At 28.5% G+C, this 25,104-nt stretch overlaps 5 protein-coding genes across 8 annotated transcripts; 4 read left to right on the top strand and 1 right to left on the bottom strand.

Annotated features, from left to right (window-relative positions):
* Positions 1–586: 586 nt before the first annotated feature.
* On the top strand, positions 587–4,054 carry Bm7045 (Cyclin, N-terminal domain containing protein; the record flags this gene model as incomplete). Of its 3 annotated transcripts, XM_043079787.1 has the most annotated exons (13): positions 587–779; positions 960–1,033; positions 1,197–1,285; positions 1,371–1,423; positions 1,771–1,846; positions 2,362–2,437; positions 2,547–2,654; positions 2,721–2,781; positions 2,906–3,051; positions 3,141–3,247; positions 3,408–3,504; positions 3,703–3,807; positions 3,911–4,054. In XM_043079787.1, the coding sequence occupies 13 exons, from the start codon at positions 587–589 to the stop codon at positions 4,052–4,054; spliced, it is 1,329 nt and encodes a 442-aa protein (XP_042935721.1). The 3 variants fall into 3 exon arrangements, with proteins under 3 accessions (XP_042935721.1, XP_042935723.1, XP_042935722.1); XM_043079788.1 differs by lacking the exon at positions 587–779 and having other exon boundaries at positions 1,022–1,033; XM_043079789.1 differs by lacking the exons at positions 1,771–1,846; positions 2,362–2,437; positions 2,547–2,654; ... (4 more) ...; positions 3,703–3,807; positions 3,911–4,054 and having other exon boundaries at positions 1,371–1,482.
* Positions 4,055–5,201: 1,147 nt separating this feature from the next.
* Bma-rps-17 (40S ribosomal protein S17, putative) lies at positions 5,202–6,580 on the bottom strand (the record flags this gene model as incomplete). Of its 2 annotated transcripts, XM_001894283.2 has the most annotated exons (3): positions 5,202–5,261; positions 5,764–5,944; positions 6,420–6,580. In XM_001894283.2, the coding sequence occupies 3 exons, from the start codon at positions 6,578–6,580 to the stop codon at positions 5,202–5,204; spliced, it is 402 nt and encodes a 133-aa protein (XP_001894318.1). The 2 variants fall into 2 exon arrangements, with proteins under 2 accessions (XP_001894318.1, XP_042935720.1); XM_043079786.1 differs by lacking the exon at positions 6,420–6,580 and having other exon boundaries at positions 5,764–5,928.
* Positions 6,581–7,493: 913 nt separating this feature from the next.
* Positions 7,494–9,349, top strand: Bm4807 (cDNA sequence BC008163, putative; the record flags this gene model as incomplete). The annotated part of the gene is made up of 7 exons (XM_001894282.2): positions 7,494–7,540; positions 7,669–7,735; positions 7,888–8,037; positions 8,193–8,348; positions 8,544–8,684; positions 9,006–9,134; positions 9,323–9,349. 7 exons carry the CDS (start codon positions 7,494–7,496, stop codon positions 9,347–9,349), a joined length of 717 nt encoding a protein of 238 aa, XP_001894317.2.
* A 2,619-nt stretch (positions 9,350–11,968) lies between these two features.
* Positions 11,969–18,830, top strand: Bma-dyf-1 (MGC80272 protein, putative; the record flags this gene model as incomplete). The annotated part of the gene is made up of 17 exons (XM_043079785.1): positions 11,969–12,022; positions 12,934–12,999; positions 13,405–13,587; positions 13,708–13,860; positions 14,463–14,525; positions 14,640–14,748; positions 14,903–15,031; positions 15,199–15,312; positions 15,468–15,556; positions 15,676–15,741; positions 15,895–16,020; positions 16,325–16,395; positions 17,591–17,653; positions 17,758–17,821; positions 17,977–18,099; positions 18,193–18,382; positions 18,694–18,830. 17 exons carry the CDS (start codon positions 11,969–11,971, stop codon positions 18,828–18,830), a joined length of 1,800 nt encoding a protein of 599 aa, XP_042935719.1.
* Positions 18,831–20,128: 1,298 nt separating this feature from the next.
* On the top strand, positions 20,129–24,558 carry Bm1995 (PWWP domain containing protein; the record flags this gene model as incomplete). Its single annotated transcript, XM_043079784.1, has 15 exons — positions 20,129–20,200; positions 20,355–20,507; positions 20,626–20,767; positions 21,024–21,167; positions 21,269–21,384; positions 21,499–21,686; positions 21,887–22,117; positions 22,199–22,283; positions 22,496–22,839; positions 23,115–23,216; positions 23,432–23,501; positions 23,575–23,658; positions 23,804–23,849; positions 24,009–24,195; positions 24,387–24,558. The coding sequence occupies 15 exons, from the start codon at positions 20,129–20,131 to the stop codon at positions 24,556–24,558; spliced, it is 2,136 nt and encodes a 711-aa protein (XP_042935718.1).
* Between the last annotated feature and the right edge of the window lie 546 nt (positions 24,559–25,104).

Here is a 25,104-nt window from a genome sequence, read left to right as displayed (position 1 = left end):
ATACAAATATTTATGTAACAGTATTAATGCATACATTCACGCATTCTTGCGTGAAATGTTTGTCTTTCTTCATCTTATAATTAGTAGTTTCCAATTTGACAGCGTTGGGATTGTCATTTGTTATTGGATATAAAGTTGTTTCTAAAATAAATTATATCATCAAAGCATATAAGGTTGAAATTGCTTGTTCATTCTTATGATCGATCACATAAGTTATTTTAGGTTTTTAAAATGGAACAAAAGTTTACTGATAAAGTCTTGCTCGCTATTCTAAGATTATCTGTGTCGCAGATGGAAGGTGGTTGGAGTAAACAGTACTGGAAATATGAGGTGTAGTTTCCTGGTACCTTGGGGTTTTGACTTGGAAATAGCTGATATCATCAAAGATTGGGAATGATTTTTAGAATATAAAGTGGGTAAAGAGAAAGGCAAGTGGAAGTTAACGGTCACAGATTGATGGTTGGTAATGGTGATTTGTAAAGAAGATGGGAAAAGGAATGAATATTCAGGGTGCAATGCTCATTATTAAACAACCAGAAGAACCATATGTAATCTATTTCTAGACTGGGGGTGTTCATTGTGTGTAATGTATATGCATAACAAATTATCGAAACGGAATGCTTACCAGCTACTTATCACGCAAAATTCTCTGTTATCTATGACTAAAATTGGTAGTTGTGGGAAACGAAAGTCAAATCATGACGATAAATTAGTTAGTAATGCTAACAGCTCTACAAGGGATATCCTTTGCAGCGAAGAGGAATGTCAGCAGTCAGAAGGTATGTTGTTTTTAAATTAAAAGTGAATTGTATCTTACTTTCAGTGGTGTTAGAATGTATCATTACATGGTGCAAGATAAGCAATACCTGAGGCGAAATGTCTGCATCATATTTAGAAAAAATTATAATGTTACATAACTTCATGGTCCACTACTGGAGTTTCTGGACTTTTCGTTTTAGGAAATTGTGAAGTAGATAAAACCGACGATTATGACAAGTTGGAAGTAAACATCGAAACATTAATGCCGAAGCAGGTGAATGTTATGAATACTAATAAGTATAAATGAATGATTTCCAATCGATTGTATGTAAAAATTCGCTTTAATTCATGTGTACTAAAAACTTCTATATTCATGGAATGGTTTTCATATGTTTATATTTTTATTGAATTGCATTCACTTTCTTAATATATTGCAGCTTTGTCGGACACGTGGAATTAGTGGTAGCAGCAGTGAAAGCAGCAGTGAGAAGTTCAATAATACAAGAGCTGACGAAACTTCTGTTAGGTGTGTAGATTATGATTATTTATTAATTATAGGAGAATATACCTTTTGCTTTTTTTTCTTTTTTCTACAAGTCTTTAGGTTTCAGATCTTTAAGAAAGTGGTCAAGAAAAAGTTGCATTAATGCTACAGAAGAAAAAGGTTTGTGTTGTTGTTTGCAACAGGATTCCTTGGAGGAGTTTACTAATTGTCTCCACTAACTGGTACATCCCGTTTTAGCTTGGGAAAGGTAATTTAATAGACCAATTTTGAACTTGTTCAACGAATTTAATTCCTTTGGTTTGGGTTCTTTGGTTTAATCACTCCATTTGCTACTCCTTTTTTGTTTTCAATCTTCTTGAATCATGTCATTTTTCTACATAACATTTGTCAGCTATCTTGTACGATAACAAAGAATTTATGGTGAATTACGCGAGAGTTTTCCATTGATTATGTAAATTCAAAAACTTTATTTATGCTGTTTTAAAATGACGTGAAATTTTTTATAGAAAAGAGCGAACAAAATGTGAAAGAATTGACGAGTCGTCAAAAGTTCTTAAAACTTTGTAATATCAAAAATCAAAGGTCTGTTAAATTTTCGTTTTTAAAATCTGTTACTGCAGTTGATGCAACTCTGATATATTGAAATATGAAAGTGAAATGTAGGATTTTAGACAATAAAAGGATATTGATTAATATAGTCAGTAAGAAAACTGTTAATTATAATTTTACTTTGGCTCAAATAAACTGCATTCTTCTGCATTATTATTATTTTTTCTTTTAACTACTTTTAACAGTTTCTGTATATATTCTGTGTTGTCTAAATAGGTAAAAATGTCAGTCGTTATTTTTTCACCTACCACTAACTGAGTAAGATTGACATGTAATTATAAGCAGAGATATTATTGTAAGATTTGTAAACGCATGAGATTATTACTCTGTAGGGGAATTAACTTTTATTCTGTTGATCTTTGAAAAGTAATGATAGTTAAATGAATTCGGCTAATATATTTCAACGAATACTTCGTATGATAAATTATGTTTGTATAGTTGAGTACTTCATTTCTCATCATGTTTCGTAGTAAGATAATAGATTTCAGCGAAAACTCTGATCGGTTTGGCGTTATCTCGTTTGCTTATACCAGAATCAAGCCAATCAATTATAAGCACATGCAGGTTGGAATTGTTTTAATATACCTGCAAGATCTCACCTCTATTCGCTTTATGATATTATTTCTTAATGCATATTCTGTATTCAATCTGCTATATTTTGTTACTAATTTAGGAACTCAGTTTTCGTGATTTAATTTTAACAAGTGTGAACAGTGCTTCATATTCATCAGAGGACAATTCGCAATTTCTTAAGTATTCCGGTGGTGATAACAAGAGCTCGGTAAGTTGATAAATCAGTTTCACTTAAAGACGGTAATGTATTTTTTAAATGCTCTAGTTTTTTCAGAGCACAATGTATCCATGTGTTTCTGCACGATGGTATGCATCATCTTGTGGCAGGATTATAGGTATTAATAAGTATATTAAGGTCATATATGAATGTTTATATGTTATACATTATTCCACTATTGTATAGTTTCATTTGTATTGTGTTACTTAAAGTAAGGTCACTTTTGGTATCGAAGCTTTTAGACAGAATAGAAGAAGGACCATCATTTCTTCATTCAACAGTATGTGGTTCTGGTAGCAATGCAAATTCAACCGAATATGATCCAAATCTTATAGCAAATTTTGATTGCCGCACTCGAAAAACTGTGATGAAGTTCAATGGATATGTGGTGAGTTTTTTATTTTTAGACAATGTTTTTTTTGACTTATGAATTTATCTGCTAATGTATGATATGAATGACTTATTTTCCATTCATAGAGTATAGTAACGCATTATCAGCCAGACAGTGAAGTGAAACGTTTAGTGAACGAAGCATTTCGGTCACGTTTTCCGCATGTTCACGTCTCCTTTAGCAAAATTAAAAGGTTTTCATTTTTCTATCTTTTTATTTTTATTCCTGAATACATTTTTTTTTCCCCAGAATGTGTCTTTTCCCACTGACAATGATGATAATTAATAATATAATTAATAATACTACACACTGTTTATTTTTTCTTGTCGATTTTTCTTTCAATTTTATTTCAGTATTAAGCGAGAGCTTCACCAAATAGCTGTTGCATGTAATTTAGAAGATGCTACAACGGCTCATGCTTATGTTTTCTACGAGAAAGTACTGTTGAAGGTCTGTTTTAAAGAATTTAATAATGATCACTTTAAAATCTATCAAATTAACGATTCTTTTCATGTTTAAGACTTATTCAGTTTAATGCAATCAAGTGACTGTCGGATATAGAAGACATTAAAACAAGCATTACTTAAACGATCTTGCTTAAGTAGACTTCTTTTTGATTATTGATGTCTGAAAGATATTTGTTCGTAGGGCTTAGTGTGTAAAATGAATCGGAAATTGGTAGCTGGAGCAGCTCTTCTTATTGCTGCAAAAATCACTGATTTTGGATCAATGTGTATTTCTGACGTTGTAAACGTTAGTTTCGAAATAATTTTATTCATTCAAAACTCCCCTTTTAAATCCGTTTTCATAATTGATTTTAAATATTTCCTAAATTAAATTGGACTCAGGTTTTCAGTATTTGGAATCATCATTACGAATCAGTCGCAAAGAACTCTTGCGATATGAGATACCACTGTGTGCAGCACTTAGTTTCAACTTGAGGGTACCTGTTTGGCAGCTTTTACCGCATTATCAAAGGATCGTCTTGACAATGTTATGATTTAAAAATGCTTGTTTCTGTATATATTGTTCAAATAAACCTCTACTCTTGTGACTGGTTATAGTTGCAGAATGCTCCATTGTTAATGGCGTCTAAATGACGCCTTATCGGATATTGGATTTATTCGAGGTTTTATTACAGAGAAGAAAAGCAAGACTCAAATTACAATTATGGTATTAGAAATTGTGTCATATAAGTCTGGATGATACAAGGTAATAAAAGGACAAACATTTTCAGAGTTACGGCAAATACATTTAAAACAAAAATATAAGAAATTAATATAATGAAATGGTAACAATCGAATATCATTGATGCAATAAATGGTAATGATCATACATCAGCTAATTCTTCATTCAGATTTTGTTGAACTCGTTTTACAGTATGAAAATGTGAAGTAATTTCGATCTGAGAAAGTTTAGTAAATACACGAAGTTTATCGTTAAATAATTTCCACAAATTTTTATACAGCAATATTTGTTGAAATACTAATGTGACGAGTCTCAGTTATCATTCCTTCTGGCCTTTCATTTTTCTGTGAACTTTAAACTCAGTAATATTTATATTCTTAATGCAATCACCATCAATAATTTCTCTATTCTCCTTCGATTTACAGTGTTGGACAAGCTTTTTTTTTTTAACATCTATTCCTTATTTAGAGGACATCACTAATATACTCAAATATCGTTAACATAAAATTTGCCGGATTTTTGAACGGATATGACCATAACTTTCCTCGTAACAAGATTGGATGTGGAACCAACCGCAAGTACATAAATTTAGCTTTCTGTTCGTTTTTATGTTACAATCATCTAATCGCTTGCTACAGGCAGTTTTAAGTAACACAATGGTCACACCGTCTTATAATTTACTAGTTTAAATTACGGAATCTGTATCAATAACTGATAATTTAATCCATTAAAAACTGTTATGTAGCTATATAAAATTGATTCATTCTTTTATCCAATTATCTGTCACCGATTCAGCCTCATGTGAAAAACTACAGGGACTTATTTTATGCTACATACAAACAAATTGAGGATTTATTAGTACATATTTCAAAAAAATAACAGAACGAATTTGAGTTTGTATGAGAGTTTTCTTCAAGAAACAAAAGAACAAAAGGCAGAAATTCTATTCTTTCTTCGGATTATCTTCGACCAGCCATTCCCGTACTTGCTGTCTTGTCGGTCATCGGAATACTCAGTTCCTGCAATCACAGAATATTCGCATATACATTCTGTTTATACCTACTGTTTATTTGCTCAAGAATATATTCCATTGCGACACTTACAATCATCGATCACCATCCCTCATGTAGAACTTTTCAACATAATTGTTAGCCTCGCGAAAACTAAACAAATATCTGCTTAATATGTTTCCGAATAACTTCAAAACTACTCATTACTTGATGCTTGATGAGGCAGAATAACCCAATATTATCTCTGAAGGCTATTTAATTAGTCATGTGTAACATCAACTTGAGGGATAGTAGCAATCCCAAAATAAATGATACCATAGAAGGCCATAATTTAATAACAACTATTACATTTACCAACCATTGTAGTAATATGTTCACAAATGTAGGTAAACTAATTTTCTTTCTCATGCAAATAATTTATTTTCTATCTAATAACAAAAGTAATTTAACTTTCTATCTACGAAAAGAAAGTAAAAAAATCTAAGGAAAAAAGGTGAAAAAAAAAACAAACCATTGACTCAATCATCTGCTTGGTTTCCGTATCTACTTCAATTGTGGTCAACATTCGCGGATCAACGACAGAAATATCCGGCATGTAGTTATCGCGACGCTCTCTTTCTTCCTCTTGTAATTTGATTGAAATACCACGAACCGGTCCCTTTTCGATACGTTTCATCAAGTGTGTTATATAACTGAAATAATTGTTTATAATTCCGGAACTCCAACCGACTTACACAACTTAACATAAATATTGGACAAAATATGATATAAATAGCTGTCTTTCGTTCCTACATCAATAGAAAAGATCTAACATCTTTCACCTTAAATGATAAGCAAAGTAACGCAAAATGGGGGACAATCTCATGAACGAACAGCTTCCCAAGTAGATAAAATCTTCCTATATATAGAATCTACTGTAAACTACTAGACTTTTCAATAGTGATCTCAGCAGCAGATTTGCCCTGAAATTATTAAATGATTCTTTTAAATGTCGCCCCCGTTACTACGAAACTGAACTATCTGCTCCAAAGTTCATCCTCACAAAGGCTAGACTTTGTCCATCGATATGAGCACTGTTAACAAAAGTTAAACTAGAAATTTGAGCAAAACTGGCTCCAAATAATTCATCCGAACTCAAGCTTAGTCAGCAATTCAATTTCCACTCACCCCGCAATGCGGTTCCTCATTTTTTTGCTCGGAATAACTGCAATTTCCTCGCAAATTCGTTTATTTGTATGGAAGTCATGTGTCAGCTTAGTATAATACTTCTCAATAATTACACGTGAAGCTTTCTTCACGGTTTTTGTTCGTACACGTCCGCAAACCATTATTTTACGCGGCTCACGTCACTTCCTGCGCTGAAACATTTAAAATAATCTGAGTTTCAACTTCAAAAAAACTTCTTTGCAAAACAGTCAAAGATGGTGTAGCTTTTATCTGGTGTAGCCTAAGAGTTTTACAGTGAACAAGAACAGACCAAACCCATAGCTTTTAAGACCTTAAGAAAACCCGTGACCTCGGATCCCTAACCCCGGGTAACCCCGGATAACTCTAGCAACCGCCCAACAATGACTAAGCATCACCACACCTCCTCCCAAACATACCGCAGCAACCCAAACCTCGAAGGTAACAATGACCCGAAGTTCCCTACCGGTTCGCGTTGTGCAATTATTTCATCCCAAACACTTTATGAATATAATGGCCACAGTTGGGTAAATATGCACCACTCTGTGAAAATTGTATGTCTCACAAAACAGTTGATTTATGTGTTTTCCACTTTAAGGTATGGGTAAATCCCTTATAACAATTACAAACATTTTTTTCCCAAACGGATGCATGACGCTTTCAATTTCTCATTTGAAATGTTGTTAATTAATTTAGATGATTTATATAATTGAATTTATATAATTATATAATTTGGAATGCGATAATTTATGAAAGCGTTTTATTCTTTTTTCTTCTTTGGACTTTTTTTTTTGTAATTGACATAGACGAAAAAATTTTGACCATTGATATGATTTCTTGTTGATGATATCTGTTACAACTAAACAAAACTATGATGAGTTATCAGGAAGAAAGCAGAAGCTATGAATCCTTCGATTGATGTATTATCATTTTCATCTTGGAAATCTGTTTAGTTGAATTTCTCATTTTCTTTCTCCTGATTAAATGAATGAGAATTTCTATTACTTATTTCTAACTTATTGTGTTTTCAGAGGAAATATCGATGAAAAAGATAAAATGACACGTAAATGTTACTACTGCAAGGCGGGAATGCCTGAAATAACGTACGTTGTCTTTCATAAACAGTCCGTTGCTAATTTTGAGATGAATTACAATCTATTTTTTTTCTTTTTCTTTTGAATTTTTGATTACTAAATTTTTATTATAATGCTATGTCGAATACGATTTTTAGTGCAGGTAGTGAAAATGACTCGCAGTGTGAAAAGTGTAAGAAGAATGAGGAGAAATATAAAACAAAGGTTAGTCACATGTTTTTATGGTGTCCTTCTTCTGTTTCTTTGACCGGATAATTTCTTTGAAATTTTCATTAATTAATGTTTCAGTCCTTCAATAACTTAAGCTTGCCAAAGTAGTATGTTAATAATAATAATAATTGCTCAGTTTATTTCAGCCAACAATATGTATGTATTGCCAGCTACAAGCTGCTTTCGTTGCTAACAAATGTGTTTGGTGTTGCCATGCTGAGAGGAAGTATGGTTTACCGGTGCAATGTTCTCAGTGCCTTCAGAAATCAGCCTTTGTTCGAGAACCCTCACAAAAGGTTGCAAATATTCGTGACGATTGACGATTTCTGATTTGTCCATTTTTTTTTTTTTTTTTTGTAGTGGCTGTTAATGAATTATTTTAATGCGAGATAATGCTTTATTAAGAATGCTATTTAATTCTTTCCCAATCAGAACATTTAATGAATTATAGGACAAACCGCTATATTGTCGTTTATGTACAATGTCTAGAAAGGCAATGTTTGGAGAAGCTTCAACATATAGCAATATGCCAAAGTCAAAAAGTAGCAGTCATTCAAAGCGAAACAGACTGAGCTCTTCTGAAAACAGGGGAGGAAAAGTATCAAAGGTAGGAAACTTTTTGCACTATTTTTTGTTATTTATTAATTTGAGATCACTTCCTTTGAAGTAGATATAAAAGGTTTGGAGCGAGTATTTTTTATATGTTCTAACAATTTAAATAATTTGTTTTACATAATCTTAATGTCAGCAACAATTCCTATCTCGTTTGAATGTAATTGTCATTTGATGAGATTTTTTTTAGCGAAATGCTATGACAGAAACAACGCTAGATAATGCTCATTCGGAACACATCTTTGTCATTCAACAATATAAGGACGAAATTTTAGAGTTGCAGAAGAAATGCTTTGAAAAAGACAGAATTATACTGGAAAGAGATAAGAAGGTTATCTTCCTTTCTATCTTCCTTTTGCACTGAAAAAATCAGGAAAAAAAAAAATCGGGAAACGAAAAGAATGTGTATCATTTGTTTAATCAGAGGTTTTTATCATAATCAGCAAACAGTTGTCACTTATTTCATGGTTCATGATTATCAAGCATTAGAGACCTATTTAGAAAGGCTGATACTCTATAGGTGTGTCTGAATATAGTTGCAATATGCATGGAAAATAATACCTCAATAATCACTTCTATATTCTCACCGTTTAATTTGTGATGATACTCTATAATAGACATAGTTTGTTTTTGTATTAATCAATTTTTGCAGATTGCGGAATTGAATGCTGAAATAATAATGCAAGAACAACAAGGACGAATGAAAATAAACATGATGCAAAAGCAACACGCCGAATCGTTGCAATCACTTCATGATCAGATACGAACTTTAAACAAACAAGTAATGTTGAAAATATTTCAATAACATTTGACAGATTTGACGTCATTTTCCTAGACTAAAATTTTACTAACATTAAATTAAGATTGTTTGATTGCTTTATGTAAAGTAATAAAATCCAGTAGTGTAGACTGTTTTTTTTTTTTTTTTTTTTGCCATTTCAGTTTTACATTTTCATTTTCAAATTTTAGGTGCGGCAGTTGCAGAAAGGATTTTAACCGAGTATCCGGTTTGTGTGATCTCTTTTCTATCCTTTCTTATAGTGTAAGCACTTTTCTATCATCAAAAATGGCACTTTTGATACAGAAACATATCAGTACTAATTAACAATTTGGAATATATTAGAATATATTAAGCCAAAGATCTTATATTAGATTGGTGATATTCGTATGTTTTTTACATATCCCTTATGTTTCTTGCATCATTCTATCTATTTGGAATTCCAATTCTTTTTTTTAATAGAAAATTAAAACAGCATAATCACATTTTAGTGGTGATTTCTATCTGCAGATGTACTTACTGTCTTTGGTAGGTAAGATTCAGGAAAAGACTACTGCTTTCTAAGAAACAGTAATTTGTGAGAGGACTTTTGTTTATTTTCTCTAAGTGAGTAGTTTTTTTTTTCTTTTTTTTTGGTAGTATTTAATTACCTTTGATATTTAAGTTCTGTTACAACAGAACGATTTCATAGTTTGTATGTTTATTTCTATATTATGCATATTTTAACTATCCATTTTACTTCTTTTTGTTCGTTTTTGGCTTGAAGACAAAGCTCTTTTTCCTTATTTGCGCAGACGAATAGCTTTGAGTAGATGAAGATTCACTGCTAATAACTGTTACAAAATAATTACCAAAGAATATTGAGAATAAAGTTAATCATAGATTGCACTTCTTTTCCTAGTTCATAAGAATATTTGGGTAGAATTTAGTTGTGATGATCATTTTGTAAGCATTTGATTAAAATGGACTGTTCTTAGGAGTTGAGAGAAAGAAAGAGAGGGAGGGAGAGGAAATAATTAACACCTATAATGTGGGAATTATATTCTTTCCTTGTGTACAGTGACAAATAAAATGCAAGATTTTTAGGACATAAATCAAATTAGAAGATGTTTTGGAAGAATATTCAAAAACATTACAAATAAGATTGGAAGATAGATGAATAGTAATTATTTAAATATTTACAATAAAAATTTGTTTTATTCAATTCAAAATATTTCTACAATATAAAATCTGTTATTCCAACTTTTTCGTTGATGATTCTATGTTTGAATTTCATATAATATATGTCTTTTTAGTTTCTGGAAAATATCTTCATGCTATTTATAATTTCGAAAATCGTTTTGAGGATAAATCAATTTAGAATTTTGATGTTAATAAACGTGCTGAAAACGAAATGTGATTGATAGCTTGTACATTGTAATTTAATTTTATCATTTAAATAATTTCATCTAAAAAAAGTATCATTCGTTTTCAATGTGAAATTTTTTCTCAATTTATTAGTGTATGTATAATAATCCGCAATAATAAATGCAGGGTGATTCATTTCATGTAATAATTTAATATATAATTTATATTGCTGTTATTTTCATAAATTTGGAATTTTGATGAATCAGGTATTGCATAAACATTTCGACACAACTTAGGTATGTTCATGAATTTTTTTCTTCGAAAATTCTAAAACTGAAAAATTGATTAAAATTTAAGAAGTGTGGTGTTGATTTTGTCACATTTCAATGATTAGATGACCAGATCCTAATTTAAGTAAGCAAAAAACTATCATATATGCGATTCGGAAAAAAGTTTATGATACAATTTCATCATTATAACTTACATTTTTCTCTTCTCACTTACCTGTGCGATCTATTTTGTTGTCAATATTAGTATTCGTCATAATAGTAAGAATTTAAGTAATGATAAATGATTAGTACTTCTTGTCCTTACCTGTATATACCTTATATAACTGTTTTAATAAAGACTTTTTTAATAATTTTTAATAAATCCATAATGCAATATTAATAATTTAATATTTCTTTGTTGTTAGAGCTTAGTGAAACTAAAAAAGAAATGTGAAACCATAAAAAAAATTTATTAAAAATTATAAAAAGAAAGAAAAAAAGCAGATTAATCTGAAAATTTCAAGATGAAATGAATAAAATCGAATTTATTGAATTATCTTAAAATTTTACAATTATTATTTCTAATACATGATATTATTATCATACATCAATATTATTGAGAATGAAAAAGAATCATAAATATTGAGGAGATAGAAGTTTATCACTTTTAAAATTTAACTCATAAAGCTTCATATTACTTATGCTAACAATATTGTTAGATGAAAGTTTATGTTTCTTTAAAACTTAAAATTATGATTTGAAATGAAATATTTCCACAATTCATTGCTAATCAAAGATGAAGTTTGAAAACTAAAATACTGCATATTAGATGGATGGAATTTTTGCTAATATTTTGATATGAAATTCCTAGTGGAATTGATTTAAATGAAAAATATTTGGAATAAATAATCAATTTTATTATTGCAAAATTTTGAAAAATTTTTTCTTTCGTTTGTTTGTTTTCTCTTTTTTTTTTTTTTTCAAAAAATTTTAATCTGTGTCATAATTTGAAATCATACATACCTGTAAATAACTAATGTAAACATATGAATATGAAAATTGATTTGAAAATAATATGAATAGCAGAAAATTGCTTACATATTGAATTTACATTAAATATCTTAATGAAAGCATAGGTACGTGTTACCATAGCAATTTCATTTTACAACTTGGAAAGGTTGAAAAACGAGAATTATGGATTAGTATGTAATTTTAATCAAAATGCCGTTTGCACCAATAAAAGATGGCGAATTTACGAGTACAATTTATGGAATGGTTTGTTTTAATAATTTAAAAAAAAAAAAAAAAATAATAAAATGAATAAATAATTAAATGATTATAATTCCTAACATTTTAAGTACTAACTTTTTACTAATTTAAATAAATGTGAAAATTTTTAGAATAAAACAATTTCGAATAATTTTTATGCAAATATACTAAATTTGTAATTTAAAATAAATCGTTCGTTTACGTTAATTATTAGCACAATTTCATTGATAAGTACTAAAATTAGACAATATGATTCATTAATTATTAAATTTTTTTTAGTAATTAACTAATTGTTAACATTTAAATAGTTTGAATGATAAAGTTTTCATTAATTTTCTATATATTTACTTTTTTTTTTTTTTTTTTTTTTTTTTGTTTTTTGAAATAAGTCAAAGGTGAAAAAAAAAAGAGATAGATAAAAGTGATACGTGCTACGTGAACTACGTAATATGTTAATTTCGTTTATTCAATAAATAAGCAAACAAAAATTTATTATATATTGATGATTTATGTTAGAAATAATTAAAAATTATTGAAATTTTTGTTAAAAATTTGTAAATTAGAAATCAACAAATGAATATATAGCACTAAACTTATGAAATTGAAAGTTTTTATGCAAATAAAAATGAAATTTACTTCTAAAATTATTTCATTACAATCATAGAAGTTATTTTTTAAGAAAAAATACATAGAAATGAATGATGGATGTTATTAATTGTAAAATAATGAAATGAGTTTTATCATTTAGTTTTATCAGTTTTATCATTTTTAATCGAAAAAAAAAAAAAACAATTCACTGAAAGTAATGAATATAAAAATATTATTTAGTATAGGAATTAATAAGAGATAAATATGCTAATGAAATAAAAATGATAATTAATGATTAAAATTAATTAATGTATTATATTAATTTGTAGATTAAAGAACGTCGATATGAAAATGCAATTCGATCATTGCAGTATGAATTGCAACGAACGCCAAATGTAATTTTTAACAAATTTCAAATGAGAATAATCTTTTTTTTTTAATTGCAAAAAACATATTTTCTATGTAAGAATTTGTTTTCAGTTAATTTGTAGTGAACTGAATGAATTATATATGATTTGTAAACAAATGATCAAATGATGTAAACAAATTTATTAAGTGCTATTTAATAAAAACCTTTTTCAAAGAGAATAGTTATCAAAGAGAGAGAGAGAGGTTATCATTTGTTTCCCATATACTAGTATACTTTAATTTTAATTGCAAAAAAATGGAAAAATAGGAAATGAATGTTAGATATTTGCAATTATATTTTTCATTAAAAGAAACAAATAAAATGAAAAAGAATAAATTATAAAATTTTGCATTAATTAAATTTTTAAAATAACCAAAATTTGTATGTTTAGAGTAGAGCAGCATTATCATTACTTGGCTATTGCTATTTCTATTTACAACAATTTATTGAAGCAGCAGAATGCTATGAGCAACTTGTCCGGTTACATTCATCCTATCCGGAATATAGACTTTATTGGGCTCAATCACTCTACAATGCTTTTATGTTTCCGGAAGCTAGTGCTGTTATTTCACAAGTAAATTTAATTTTTCAAAAATTATTAATTCAATTTTAATATTTTTATTTAAAAATTAAAAAGTTGAATTTTTCTTTAAAAATGAAATAAAACATGAAATTATATGAGATAATTTTTAAGATTGATGAGCCACAATTTGCTCAACAAGTGTTAAAATTAGAATCAGCAATTAAATATCGTGAGGAAGATATAATAAATGCTCGAATGCTTGTTGAAAAATATGCAATGGATGATCCAGATGGTGATATCAATTTAGCATGTCTTGAATATAAGGTTAATCAGTACTCTGAATATAAGATTAATCAGTACTCTGAATATAAGGTTAATCAGTACTCTGAATATAAGGTTAATCAGTACTCTGAATATAAGGTTAATCAGTACTCTGAATATAAGGTTAATCAGTACTCTGAATATAAGGTTAATCAGTACTCTGAATATAAGGTTAATCAGTACTCTGAATATAAGGTTAATCAGTACTCTGAATATAAGATTAATCAGTACTCTGAATATAAGGTTAATCAGTACTCTGAATATAAGGTTAATCAGTACTCTGAATATAAGGTTAATCAGTACTCTGAATATAAGGTTAATCAGTACTCTGAATATAAGGTTAATCAGTACTCTGAATATAAGGTTAATCAGTACTCTGAATATAAGGTTAATCAGTACTCTGAATATAAGGTTAATCAGTACTCTGAATATAAGGTTAATCAGTACTCTGAATATAAGGTTAATCAGTACTCTGAATATAAGGTTAATCAGTACTCTGAATATAAGATTAATCAGTACTCTGAATATAAGGTTAATCAATACTTTGAATTAATAAAAGTTAAAAAAAAATTTTTTTTACAAAGTATATTTCAGTTATATTTCAGGAAGGAAATTATGAAAAAGCACTTGAACGTTTTACAACTGCTACACATATTCATGGTTATCAGGTTAGCAAAATTTAAATTAGCTGAAATTATTTATACTTGTAATTTATACTCCCATTTATACATTTCATTACTCTAAAATAATCATTTTGTTATCATTTTAAAATAATTTTTCAGCCATGTTTAGCTTATTCAATAGCATTATGCCATTATCAAATGCATAATTACTCACAGGCATTAAAATTTATTGCTGATATTATTGATCAAGGTGTGCAAAATCATCCAGGTAAATTTTTTTTCATCAAATGAAAAGAAAACTTTTAGAAAAAAAAGAAAAGAAAAGATTTATTCTTAATTAGTAAAAATTTCAAAAATTCTAATCAATAAATTGTAATTTATAATTGAATTAAAAGAAAAAAAAGAAAAAGTGAATTGAGCAGAATTATCAATTGGTATGGCAACGGAAGGTATGGAAGTGAGTTCAGTTGGTAATACACGTCTTTTACGTGAGACATCATTGGTTGAAGCGTGTAATTTAAAAGCAGCAATTGAATATAACCTAAAAAATTGTAAATTTTATTTCTTTATTTGTTAAAATTGTTAAATTCTTTAGTACCAAAAATTATATCAAAATTTTTGCATTTTAATGATTTGAAGAAAATTAAAAATTATTTGTTAAATTATAGCAATAATTATGGTTTATTTAATTTTTCAAATAATTTGAATATTTTTATAGTATCAGCAGCTTCTGAAGCATTAACAGATATGCCACCAAGACTGGAAGAGGAACTTGATCCGGTCACTTTACATAATCAAGCTTTAATTAATATGGATAGTAATCCGTCCGATGGTAAATCTTTTAGTTTCACTGTCATTTTAAAATGTCAATTATTTTCACTTCATTAGTTATTTTTGCTATTATTTCATAAAATTTCATGATTTAATTTCATGCTAAATAAAAATTTTCCTAACAAACAAATTATTTTATAATTAATTTACTTTTAGGTTTTGCAAAATTACAGTATCTTTTGAGTCAAAATCCATTTCCACCGGAAACATTCAGTAATTTACTTCTTCTCTACTGCAAATATGAGGTAATATTTTTTCTACGTATGGTAGTAAAATTTCTCGATTAAATAAAATTTTAAAAGTAAACATTTATTGGTATTAATTTTTGTTATATAATTAATCAAAACTGATTAATCATTTTCAGTATTACGATTTAGCAGCTGATGTATTGGCTGAAAATGCTCATTTGACGTATAAATATCTTACGCAAGTAATTTTATTATCATCAAAAATTTCATTTTTTTTTTTTTTTTTTTTCAATTTCTCAAATCATTATTATCATTATTATCATCATTTTCTAGAATTTGTATGATTTATTTTAATTTCCAGTTTTTGCTCAAAAATGATTGTCCACATTTTCCAGTATTTGTATGATTATATTGATGCGCTAATTACCCAACAGACAGCGCCAATGGATGCATACAACAAATTTGAAGCAATTAGTAACGAACAAATTAATGAATTGCGTAGATTGACGAAACGTATGAATGTACGATTTTCATTCTTTACAAAAAAAAAAAAAAAAAATTGATAAAAGATAGTATATTGATATAATTATTCTTATAGTATTCATTTATTATTTAAAGAAAAAAAAATTTTAAATAAATGAAATTTTAATTTTTAATTAGAATTGAAATATTCTGCCTAATATATCTTAACTTCATAATAGGTTCGAAATTTTGCATCTTATTATATTTTATTTGAAATAAACAAACAAATGAAATTTTATTTCGGAAACAATTTGTCTTTATTTTATTCATTTAATCAGCAACAGTAATTATAAAATAATTCAGGAAATTCGTGATGGAAATGATGAATTGATTATTCAAAAAACTGCTAAAGCATATGATGATACAATGGCTAGGTAAATTTTCAATGATTCATAATTCCATAATTAAACCGGATTACCGGAATTATTCATTTAATGAATAGTACTTGTCATTTGGACATATGAGTAAGACTAAAAATATGAAATATTTTGAAGGAAATTTTTGATATAAATCATCGAAGTGATCGATTAATTTGATTTAAATTCTTTTTGTTTTTCAAAATTTTAGCTTTTTTTTTAATATTTATTATACTGCAAAGTGATTATTTTTGACATTTATATTTGCAGTATTGTACTGAAATTAAATATTATTAATTGAATTATATATAAAATTATAAAATATAATAATACGAATCATTTTGAATTCTTATTTAGCTTACAATAATTTCATTTACAGATGGATTTATAAGGTGGAAAAAAAAAAGAATTTGCATTAAATTTTAAATTCCAATTTTTTATTTCCTTCTTTATAATCGTAATTGAATTTAAATTAAAATCAGATATATGCCAGTGTTAATGTCGCAAGCTAAAATTTACTGGGATATGAATAATTACTCGCAAGTGGAAAAAATTTTTCGAAAATCAGTGGAATTTTGCAGTGAAAATGATATATGGAAATTAAATGTTGCCCATACTTTATTCATGCAGGTATCAAGTATTGGCCAGAATTGCTTTACTATCATTATTTAGCCAAGTTGCCTCATTGTCATTATTAAGCCAAGATTGCTTTATTATTATTATTAGGCCAAGATTGCTTCATTATCATTATTTAGCCAAGATTGCCTCATTATCGTTATTAAGCCAATATTGCTTTATTATTAGGCCAAGATTGCCTCATTATCATTATTAAGCCAATATTGCTTCATTATCATTATTTGGCCAAGATTGCCTCATTGTCGTTATTAAGCCAATATTGCTTTATTATAATTATTAGGCCAAGATTGCTTCATTATCATTATTAAGCCAATATTGCTTCATTATCATTATTTAGCCAAGATTGCCTCATTGTCGTTATTAAGTCAATATTGCTTTATTATAATTATTAGGCCAAGATTGCTTCATTATCATTATTAAGCCAAGATTGCTTCATTATCATTATTAAGCCAAGATTGCTTTATAACACTATTTAATCAAGATTGTTTATTGCTTGGCACTAATATTTTAATATTTATTTTGTTGAATAATTTTAGCAATAGTATTCAGTCAAATTCAATCATTTTTCTTTTTTTAGGGCAATAAATTTAAGGAAGCAGCGGGATTTTATGAGCCAAATGTTAAAAAGAATTTTGACAATGTATGTTTTATTCGTTAATATTTGATTGAATCAAAACTCAAATAGTTATTAATGATTCATTTGATATACAATGATTCATCCATTTCAAATTTTCAGATGCTTAGTATAACAGCGATAATTTTGGCAAATCTTAGTGTCTGTTACATTATGACTAATCAAAATGAAGAGGTTAATTTAAATTTCATAAATTATTTGTTTCTTTTTTTTTTTTTTTTAAAAAAAAAAGTTAAATTTCATTTTTAAGTTGAATTTTGTAATTGAAAAGAAAGAAAAAAAAAAAAAGAATGAAGTAAAAATCTTAAATAATTTTTATTTTATTGAAGGCTGAAGAATTGATGAAAAAAGTTGAAAATGAAGAAGAAGCAAGTGCAGCAAATTTAAATAAAACAAAATTCTTCCATTTATGTATTATAAATCTTGTTATTGGTACACTTTATTGTTCAAAAGTATGTCTTATTGATTAATTTTAAAAAGTTAAACTTAAAAAAAAAAAGAGAGAGAGAGAGAGAAGTGCTTTTATTAAATAAAATATATTTTAGGGTAATTATGAATTTGGTATTTCACGAGTAATTAAAGCAATGGAACCATATGATAAGAAACTTGGCACTGATACATGGTTTTACTGTAAACGTTGTATGATTTCATTAATTGAGAATTTAGCAAAGCATCTTATTAGCATAAGAGATTCAGTGCTACAAGAATGTCTTCAATTTCTTGAACAATGTGAAAGTTAGTTTTTAACAAAATTTCATTTCATTCTTAAAACTGAAAAAAAAAAAAATGAAAAATGAAATGAAATAATGAATTCACTGCAATATCAATTAATTTTTTTAAAAAAAAAAGTAAATTTAAAAGATTTAAATTACCAATCATTTCTAATATTAATTTTGTTCAATTTTTTTTTGTAATAAATGAACATATCTTCAAAAAAAAAAAAATTTTTTTTTAATCTTTAAATTTTAATTAAATTCTGCTAAACAACAAAAATGTATAATAATATTTAATCAAAATAATTTTATAAATAATTTCATTTATTTTAGTTTATGGAAAAGATATACCAACAATAGTAGCTGATGCATTAACACTTAATGAATTGGAAAATGAAAATGCAAAAAATACTGTAACTTATGAGGCTCGATTATTACGAGCATTGTTATTAGAAGTAATAAATAATTGAAATAAATGCAAAAAAAAAAATTAATTAATTAAATTGATTTTTCATAATTGATGTATAACTTAAATTAAATTTGATGTTTAAAATTGATGTATAACTTAAATTAAATTAATTAATTAAATTGATTTTTCATAATTGATGTATAACTTAAATTAAATTGATTTTTCATAATTGATGTATAACTTAAATTAAATTAAATTAAATTTGATGTTTAAAATTGACGTATAAAAAATGTATAAATTTTGTTTTTTTGATGTTAATTAATAATGAAATGTTAATAAATGAGTAAAAGCAAAAAAAAAAAAAAGAAAAAAGGTTCAAACATTTTCATCTTTACCGCTTTTTCTTTCTTTTTTTCTCTCACACATTTTCATTTCTTATCTTTTCTTACCCAATTAAAAAAAAAAATAAATAAATGAAATGAAATGAATTTAGCGACAATAATAATTCATTTCTCACACTTTCATTCATTTTCTTTTATCACTACAAGCATTCCATTTGAAATTATTCCAATTTCGATTAATAATTAAATATATTCGATTTAAGAATATTTTAATCAGAAATGATTAAAATTTCACTATTTTTTTCTCATAAATAACTCATTAACACTTCAACTAAAGCTATAATTGATGCAATTAACGATAAAAGACGTGAAACAATGACGTAATCTCGACGTATGACGTAGTATCACGTAGTCATATTAATTCCCACAATTCAAATTACCGCCTGATGGCAGTATGCCAAGCGATTCACGTGCATTTGCAAATGTCTAGACGACGATCTTCTGGAATTCGCGTGGGAGGGTCACTGATAGGCGGGCGGGCGGGCAAGCGGATGGCTGGGTAAATGGGAGCGATGAGACAACGAATGGTTACGTGTCTTTGCGTTCGTTTTATGCGCTAAAGCTCAAATTTCTTCTCTTTTACTATCAGTTGCTAATTTCGTACATTTTGTGCCATTTATTTGAAATATACTTAATGTAACTTATTGTAATATTTGTATTTATATCGATGTGAATTAATATTTGTACGATCTGTGTTTTTGCAGACAAATGTTACTTCAGTGTTATTTGTATATATTCCATAGAAATTTTAAACTTGAAATTTTAAACTTATCTCTGTGCACACACACACACACACACACACACACACACACACACACACACACACACACACACACACACGTGATTTTCATATTTACATCAGAGGCATATTTTTAGTTTGTAATGTTATTAAATTAATATATTCACTCGTGTTCAGTGATTTTTGTTTCTTCCTTTACTTTTCTTTTTTCAGGCGCTAATGGATAAAGATTTTAAATCAGGTGCCGTTGTTTGGGCTAAAATGAAAGGGTTTCCACCATGGCCAGCAATGGTAAGTTTCTGCATTCGGATTAATAATATTTAATTAATTTTATCCGAAACCTTAAATCAATAATATTTGATTAATTTTATCCAAAACACCATAGTTTTAGTGATTGCTTTAAGACGGTAGGGATTAGTTAGTCGTAAACGAGTGTTTGTTACAGATAATGCAATCGTCGGAGAAAATGGAAGGTATACCCGCTGGTCGTTACTCAGTACTGTTTTATGGTACACATGAAACAGCAATAATGAAAAAGAGTGATTTGTTTGACTATTATACTTATCGTAATGAATATGAAGTACAGCGAAAGATTAAGGTAATTCTTCAGATTTATGCTCTTTTTGATTTATATGTCTGTAATTATTCAACCTAGAACTTTCTTTTTTTTTTTAAAAAAAAAAAAAGTTTGTGGCATTAGTGGTGTTATTTTCAAGGGTTTTACTGAAGCTTTGCAAGAAGCACGTGAAGCTGCTGGTTGCATGGAACCCAGTTTGACAGCATCAAAAACTGAATTGTGTTTATCAGGTGTTGTCGAAAAATCATCTCCAGGATCATGTAACGCTAATTTTTTATCAGGTTTCGCACCTTTTTTTTTTTTTTTGTTTGACAATAGATTTCTATTTTAAATTTCACTTTGTTATCTTTTGTTATATGCAGTGTTAATAGATGTCTTAATTTGTAGAAATTTGAGAACATTTGGATCTGTGTCGCAAAACTTTAGCGGAGAGCCATGCTTGGACTATGTTTGAGACGTTTTAAAATGTGGTAATTTTGCAACGATAGGATGATAATTTTAATTGTTAGAGAGTGAAGAATCTAGAATATTTTTTAGGAGATAGAGTTATTAGCGGGAACAGATCTCGAAGAAAATCGAGTCGATCTGATACCAGTGATAGTTTATTGGAAAATCTTTTATCAAGTCCAACCACATCTTCACCTCTTCCAACCAGAATGCGAACGCCGTCTCTTTCACCAAGTATTTTTCTGTGAATGGCATTTATAAAGCACTGAGATCAATTACACTCTGAACTATTGAATTATATTAGAAAACTACAGTAATGACTTATTTCTTTTCAGTTAAAGATAACACCGAAATAAGAAGTGAACGGAGGCGTCTGGGAAGCTTCACGTCTATCTCAAGTCGTAATAAAACAAATTCATTCTCGCAATCATTTGATATAGATTTGGGCGAAGTAAATTTTTTCCTCTTGCTTAATAAATCACATGTTCTAGAATATTAAATTAATTTGAAATAAGGATGAATTAAATTTCATCTTCATTATTGTTGGGTAATATTTCCTTTCTAGGATCCTATGCTACCGATTTTAAATGAAGGTACTTGTAATTTCCTATTGGATCGAATTGGTACAGACATTGATGAAATTTCAAGACCATCAGTGAAAAGTAACCTCAAATGTCCCAAGTCTGTTATTGGTGATTTATCATCTGAAAAGCTACGTGAACGCTTCAACAGCTTATCTTCAGGGCGTACAAGGTTCATTTAAATCAATCCATAATGCTGTCATATTCATGATAGCATTTTTTTGAATTAAGCGTTCATTTTTCTAATATCGCACTTTTTTATCTGCTTTGTATTTCTTATGAAAATTTAGTTTGCAAGGATCATATATTTCATTCTTATACTTTTTGTTTCTTCTCTTTCATTCACTGTGAAAAATTTTTCGGATTTTTCAGATTGTGTTCGGGTATGTCAGACGGTTTCGATGATTTGTTTGGTTCTTCGCCACTCTTCAGCCCTACAGATCCACTATCGTCATTGTCATTTAATGATATTCTGGGCGCATCTGATGATCGTCCATTAGCAGGTTTTGATGAGCAGAACTTCAACTTTCATCACCAAAATTCTCTCCAGAAAAATTGCTCAAGTTGTGGTTACTATTGCGTCCTGTATGGTATTAAATGGAGGTTTGTGCATTTACTCAATTAAAAATCCTACAAACTATCTGATTAAAAGTTCAGAGCTGTGATAGTCAACTAATTCTCTAGGTGTGCAAATGTGAATTGCCTGAAATGGAACGAAGTTCATGAACCATCAATTTCTGAAATAAATAACCAGTTGCCTAGTTTTGTGGTAAGTGCCTTTTTTTATTCCGTCAAGCTTCCCAAAATTAAAAAATTTTCAATCTTCATATAAATCTTAATGCATGCATTCTTTATCAAAATTTCTTTCTGATTCTCATGATTATATTTTTACTTGTTGCAATACATCCACTTCTGTAGATGAAATTAATAATAATAATAATAATAATATATATACATATATATATATATTTTTTTTTTCAGAAAGAAGATCCTGATGATGTTAAAACGGATCTTGTAACATTGAATGTTTCTCCAAGCAAACTAAATGATGGCACTTTAGACAGTATTCATGATCCGATCATGTCAAATATTATACCTGATTGCTTACCACCAGATTCATTTTCTAATATTTTTGCACAAACATCACTGCCAGCTATAACAAAAGTTGAAAATGAACCCGGTCAAGTTCAAGGATATTCTCAATATACCGAGCAGAAAGATCCAGCTTCATTACAATCTTCACTTTCTCCGAATCAAAGTGGATCACTTCCAAATAGTCAAAATATTCCGTCCAGGAGAACTGGGAACGGACGTCCCAAATTTTAGTAAGTTTTCTTTTAGGTTATTTATACATAACTCGAAATTTTCTCACAATGAATTTTTTATTATGCTAAGTTTCCAAAAATTTAATGGTTTTTTTGATTTTTCATTTGCGAATTTAATGATTGACTGAGGTGATGATATATAAGACTTAATAAAATTTCAAAATGACTTCTTTCTTTTGTTATTATCTTGTAAATAAAAAAATTGGCGAAAGTGTTGTTTGAGTTCACTAATTTCAGTAAATGATTTCTTCATTTTGCTCTCTTTTTTCTTTTAGCAAAGTGGAAAAAACACCGTTAGTAGCGGAAGATGGTTGTAGGCACTGTTTTCACTGCAACGGACAAGTACGGCCACAGATGTGCGGTGGTAATAGACACAGGTATTTTTTGCATAATAGCTTTTTAAAAAATTCTCTGTTTTATACAATCATTTCTCTCAAATTGTAGATTTGAAGTGCTCTGTATTTTGCTTCTAATGAATAGAAAAATTTTTTGAATAAATAAATAGAAAAAATTGTGGCCTGTAAATGGCGTGTTAATTTTTACCCCTAAATAACTTGTTAATTCCATCATTCCTCAAATCTTATTTTTTTAGATGGCGTTGCGTCGATAAAAAATGCCGAAAATGGTACGGTTGGGTCAGAAGTCATGAGGAGATACCTAAGGTATTAAATTTAGTAATTTTAAATTGGTTTCTTTTGTTATAGGTAATGTAAATAACCTATTATTTATTTTTAGGATTTGGGCAAAAAAGGAAGATGGAAAGATCTTATCAAAATTCGGAGGAAATCGCCATCAGTTAGTGAAACTGAGGGTGAACAGGTTGTTTTGAGGCAGTTCAATTTATCTTCCATATTTTAGCCTACTTAATCTACAAAACTTGATAAATGTAGTGAATAAACTTTTCTTTCTTTATCGCAAGATTTCGTTTCTTATAGGTCTCTCTCATATGCTTCATTATTTTCAGAGTGAATCAGTTAGAAAAACTGCGAGAAAAAATGCAAGGCAGTCAGGTATGTACACTGATGTTAGGTCGGTTCTTCTATTTCAACAGTGAGATGTTTTCGCTTCATGGAAGAGGCACCATGATTAGTTACAAATACAATTAAAGTTTTTCAAAACCTTGATTTCTTAGTTTAGTTTATGTTTCTAAATTGAAAATTTTAATTTAGGTAATCGAACTCGATCATCTGGGGTTATGCAATTGAGGAGTTGTATGGAACGGCGTGTAAGATGGTGGACAAATGAAAAAAGAGAAAGTGGACTGTCTCCAGAGAGAGAACTCCCGAGTGATCCATTAGCTGCAGCCGCTGTATGCATTACAGTATCGAAGTCAATGACCTCAGCCGCTAGTACACGGTATTTTATTACTCATCAATATAACATCAGGAGTATGATAGAATTTGGATTCTAGTATTTCAGTTTTTATCAAAGATTTCTACAATGTTGTATTTTGGATGAGTGCTTAAGTATTTTTTAACTGCTTCTGGCGAGTAAGAGATGATTTATTAAAATGTAATAATTTAACATCTGTTTTAATTTAAATGTAGAACTGATGAACCGGGTACTGTGGATGGTTCGTTGGATTTGTTAATGGACACACTGTTCAGTTTATTAGCACCGCTCTTAGCACTAACAAAACAGGTGCCCAGTATTCTGGACCAAGAGACAGAAAAAAAACTTTGGGAGGCATGTGCTATGCATACACCACGATTTGCATAGTTAGAATTTTTATTTTTTTCAAAGTTGTTGAAGTTAGTTCAGTTTTCTAATTTTGATTGATATTTGGTTTATATGTTAGTGTTTGCACTTTTCCATATGTTTTCAATATTGCTATGAAATTAATGTATAATTATCAGTTTGAGAAATTATAGTTTAAAAGGTTTTAGTATACTACACCGTGTACTAATCTGGAATATCTCATAGTGAACAGAGTAGAGTGATAACATCATTACACACTATTTCGTCATCCTCATGAAATATTTGTAATTTTTGCAAAAATTTCATGTGCTCTTTTGTCATATCATCAGGTCCGTTTCTCCGTGTCATATTTGCTTATTTTGCACTTTATATAAATTGAATAAACTCACAGAAATTGAATTTTTTAGGATTTTTGTTGATGACGCTTTTTTGTTGTTATTGTTTTATTCAGTATTACAGTTTGGGACAGGAGTTCGTCATGCTAGTCTTTGCAGTCGTTTTAAGGTTACGATTTTTCGTGAATTGTTTTAATGTATGTAGTTCTATTTGAAAAGTTTACCAAACTTT

Source organism: Brugia malayi, assembly GCF_000002995.4.
Source record: "Brugia malayi strain FR3 genome assembly, contig: Bm_v4_Chr3_scaffold_001, whole genome shotgun sequence".
Classification (NCBI taxonomy): domain Eukaryota; kingdom Metazoa; phylum Nematoda; class Chromadorea; order Rhabditida; family Onchocercidae; genus Brugia; species Brugia malayi.
This window is presented reverse-complemented; position numbering and strand designations above follow the sequence as displayed.